The sequence below is a fragment of the Fusarium mangiferae genome (assembly GCF_900044065.1).
Source record: "Fusarium mangiferae strain MRC7560 genome assembly, contig: FMAN_scaffold006, whole genome shotgun sequence".
Taxonomy (NCBI): Eukaryota; Fungi; Ascomycota; class Sordariomycetes; order Hypocreales; family Nectriaceae; genus Fusarium; species Fusarium mangiferae.
The window spans coordinates 84,609-89,189 of NW_024573926.1; the positions used below are offsets into that span (position 1 = coordinate 84,609).

At 49.9% G+C, this 4,581-nt stretch overlaps 1 protein-coding gene across 1 annotated transcript; it reads right to left on the minus strand.

Annotated features, from left to right (window-relative positions):
- Nucleotides 1-531: 531 nt before the first annotated feature.
- FMAN_02787 (uncharacterized protein) lies at nt 532-882 on the minus strand (the record flags this gene model as incomplete). Its single annotated transcript, XM_041831523.1, has 1 exon — nt 532-882. One exon carries the CDS (start codon nt 880-882, stop codon nt 532-534), a length of 351 nt encoding a protein of 116 aa, XP_041682077.1.
- Between the last annotated feature and the right edge of the window lie 3,699 nt (nt 883-4,581).

The window sequence follows — 4,581 nt, forward strand, 5'->3', positions numbered from 1 at the left end:
CTTGTTGCACTGCTCTTGTTATGTACTATCTGTCGAGACACCACGCGGCAAGAATGCGCACGAGTACGAGAGGTTATGTGGGGTTGGCAGACGGTGACTATGATGAGATAATGTCATGTCTACAGACGAACGAAAAAGCAGCCAGTGGTATGGTTATAAGTCCAACAAGTGGGAGTTGTTTGCATTGGGTAGAAACAAAATTGCCTGCCCAACGCGAAGGGGAGGCACAGAAGGCATAGAGACAATAGAAGAGACCCAGTTACTAACCTGTGTGTCCTAGGATTCTTCTCGACTCGATTAACCGAACCTTTACACTGTTTATAACGTTCCGGATCAGCGACCGTTGGATTGCCCGAGGGTGGCTGACTTTCATCGCTTCGACACGACTCGACAAGTGTTGACTTGAACTTCGGGTTCGGCTCGAATCGACCACGAGTTCGCCTCTGGAACTCCGCTCTCCGCCTTCGGTGTTCCCGCTTCTTATCCTCTTCTGTCGAATCAGTCAGAGATACCCTGCTTTTGTCGCCTCGATTATTCGCCACTAAGCCTCTCGTTAACCCCCGAAACCATTGAGCCATGTGTTACTTTGACCAAACTCGCTGGGCATGCGGCTACTGGCGCTGGGGGCACTTCCGTCAGCAGTGCAACAAAGAATACCGCATGGGCGAAACTTGCGGCCTGAAGCTTGTCTACGAAACCAGGACCGAAAGAGACGTTTGCAAGCTCTGCCACGACACGGAGAAGAAGCAGCGCAGGTATGACAAGATGTATCGTGACGTTCAGCGCTGGCAGAGGGAGGGCAACCGAAATGCCACCATTGAGCGAACGTGTGCTGAGATGCAAGAAGTCCTTGGTCAGATCTATCGTATGAGAGAAGAGCATGATCACAGGCTACAATCCCTTGGCCAGGTGAGTCTGAAACATGATGTTCCTTTTCCTTTCCTTTATGTCTATTCGCATTGAGTAAGGAGCCCGAGCCCGAACAAGAAAGACGGACGAAAAAGGGCTGGAGGCATGACTGAGCCGAGGGCACATAAAAGAAAAAGTCCCAAAGAAAAGGAAAAAGAGGGACGGGAAGCCCAAAAGGGGGTGTGAGGGGCGTGTGCGTGGTTGTGATGGTGGTGCTGTGCTTCTTGCAGATGCCGTGGTCTGTGGGTGTCGGGGCACGGGCATGGACATGGGCACGAACATTGTGTGTGGTGAGGAGAGAGAGAATATGAGTGGCTAACCTATTATTGCAGTGAAGTGACGAGATGCCAAGAGCGATATATCCAACGACGACAATGGACGAGCTGATATACAATGGTGAAGGGACAGTATGGTTGAAGTATTAGCTTCATACAAAATTGCGGAAACCGACCAGGGATACCAGGACATCTATAATGACGATTATGACAACCTTGTTTTATGTTTGGGCGGATGAGAAACGAAAAATGTTGCGGTCGATGCCGAATGAAGGAGCTCGGCCCAGAAGGGGTGAGGAAGAGGGGCAGAGAAGATGAGGAGACAGGGAGGTGAAAACAAACTCTCTTGTGAACATGGCTTTGCGGTGGAATATTTTCTCCTTTATCCTTACCTTTCTACACTTCGTTCGTCTGTCATAACAGACAAATTGCTCTTTTTTTCTCTCTTCCAACAATTTCAATATGTTGGTGGATCATCATAGGACCTGTGTGAGGGGCAAGGCAGAGACAGAATGAGAGGACCCAAAACGAAGAAGTCCTCAGGGCCACAGCTGGGGCATGCAGAGGGTGTCTGTGGGACGGACCCAGACGCTGCCAGGTCCATGTTTATATCTTTCTTTATACCCTCAGGTGCGAACCGTGTGGACAATAGGTCAACTTAACGTGTGTTATCTTGAAAAAGTCCATACTCTTTCTATATTCCAGGTCAGCACTCAAAGTGGCGTAAAGGCTGTTAACACGAAGGCATAGCAGCATCTAGCTCTACTACCCTGACCTTCATGGCGCGGCATGCAGTACATAGTAAAAAGTGCAGAAGTGGGAGGGTGGCAGTGCCATCATCATGCATGGGCAGACGGAGCTTGGGGTGTGGGCCATGAACAAGCAATGAGAGTTCAGTTCCTTGTTACATGTTGATCGGAGACGCCGCTTCTACTATGTATAGCTCGTGTGATGACGACAGTTGGAAGCTAGAAACAACTGGGGAGACTGGCTTCGACACCAAGATCGATGTTGACGGGCCAGAGAGAGGATAATGGATAAAGTGAGGAGACGAGAGATATCAATTGAGGAAATACGACAGGTAAGCGTAACCGCAAAAGACGCAATCGACTGAAAGAGGCGTCTATGCGCATCGAATAGGGGAATAGCAATAAATCAACCACCACCACTGGAGCAGTGTAGCGTCAACGAGAACCTGTTGTGTTATTTCTCTCAGGCGCTGATAAATACCGGTGCTGTGTGAGGGATCTAGCCTATCAGTGTCGACTACATACCTAGGTATGCAGCGGAAACCATTCGAAAAAGGCATATACCCTTGCTTATCGGGGGTTTCAGGGCATATATATTTGATAACCCCAAGCCCTTGGTCAACGAATAGGCATGAGGGTATGCGGAAGCAGGTGCTAGAGCACAACACCAGAGGCATCGGGGCTCCATCCTCCAGGTCCCTCAATGTCTCAGATCATCTGGGTTGTTTTTCCGCCCCCAATTGTTCATTTCCAGTTGGCAGTATGGGCTATGCCTGTAGCATGGATCGCAACTTTGGTCGGCGCTTCGGACGTAGAGTAGAGCAGAGCGTATGGTTATAAAAGTTCCCGTGATGGGTGATCGACCGAAAGGAGTTGATGGGAAGGTATTGTAATCATGGCGGAAATTGAAATGGAGCTTGCGGGCGGCATCGTGGAGTCGGGCGGTGACGAAATGAGACACGGGGATGAATATCGACGTTGCAAAATCTAGAGCCGATGGTGACAGAGTTGCCAATCATGAATAGTATAGCTGTCTTAGCAAGTTTTTGTGGTTGTTACCATCGTCAGAGTCGCTCTCGAGGTAACAGCATGGGGGCCTCAAAACTCATCGAGTATAAAGCAATTATGCAGTACCAGGCATGTATGACATTGAGCAGGATAGATTCAAGCGATCAATAGGTGCAAAGACGTAACCAAAGCGAAAGGTGGAGACATGATAGTTTTCAGGGCTCAGACTCAATTGGCAAGCAGGTTAGTTGTGCCATAATTGCAGGCATTCGGTTTGTGAATGCGGTCTGCATATTTGGACAGGGTTGCCCACCACCGAAAGGTTCGAGAAGAGGCTACGGTGAACAGCAGCAGCAGCATGTGACTAATTCGCAATGCGAGCTTTGCTTGCCCAACCTGCACAAGACCTACCAACGACATGAGGAAAAGCCGACGCGATTTAAACCCATGAACACATTCCATATCATATCTGACTGGTCGAGTTCATGGCTGTCCGCCTTTCTGGTCACCTTGACCGTAATGGGACCCCTGTTCGTCCCAAACTGACCCGCGGCGCGCATAATGTCTGTCAAATTCCTCGTGCGAAGACAAGACAGTTTTAATCCTTCCAAAGTGTGGACTATTGGACTGAGTACGTAGCATCCTTCCTCGAAAACCCTTAGCACCTCATGGACGGTCCCCTGTTTAACAGAAATCTGAGCCCTGTCTTGGACGGGCCCAGCCTCCCGTCAACGGGGTTCAGGGGCCTAACGTCTCCTGAAGCAGATGGCTAAGGGCTGCTTCCCGACAATATGGCTTTCCTCACCCGAGAGAACGGAAAAATCCTGGTGGCCCCTCTTATTTGTCTTCTTTTCCCAGCGTACAGGCCGCTCCAAGAGCGGCTCCCCATTCCATGTCTCCGTGGTGTCGTGGTGGCGGGCTGAACCATGACAGACAATTTCTCAAACAAATCCCGAAGGCTTGGGACGTGGGCGGGATCTTGTTCAGGTTGACGAAAGAGATCCATCGAAACCTCCCCAGTGGATGGGGTCCCATGCAAGCCGCCCATCAACGGTGCGAGCCGAAGCCGGAGAAAACCAGACTAAATCAAGGGCCGACGGCAAGCTAAAGGAACGGCCACCATCCTCCTTGAATCTTTGACCTTGCTCCCCTGGTCTAGCGTATATTACCACCCCACTGACTGCCGGGCCACCTCGAATTTGGTGTGAGCCAGCGTGAGGGGAACGCACGTGTCTGATGCTTAATGGGTGTTCTCGGTTCTCGACAAGTCACGCTTCCATTGTGGACTGATGGGGTTTGACTCTAGCTCATCGCTCGTGCTTCTTATGCGCGGCAGGCTGCGAGAGAAAGGCCGATGACGAGGGCCTTAAAACTAAACTGCCTAGGGTTTCGTTCCAGGACCCAGCTCAATAAGACGAGGGGAAATTTTCTGTAAAATTCGATTGGGTGTGTCTGCTTGTACGAAGTCCACTTCCTGCCCACAACAATCAAAGAAGTCTGCACAAAAGACTGGCGCCAAAAACCAAAAACCAAAAAAAAAAAAAAAAAAAAAAAAAAAAAAGAGACACAGATGGAAAAGTAAAATAGAAGTGCAGCTAGGCACCCAGTGTTAAGAGCTAATCAGTTTCTATGCAGCGACA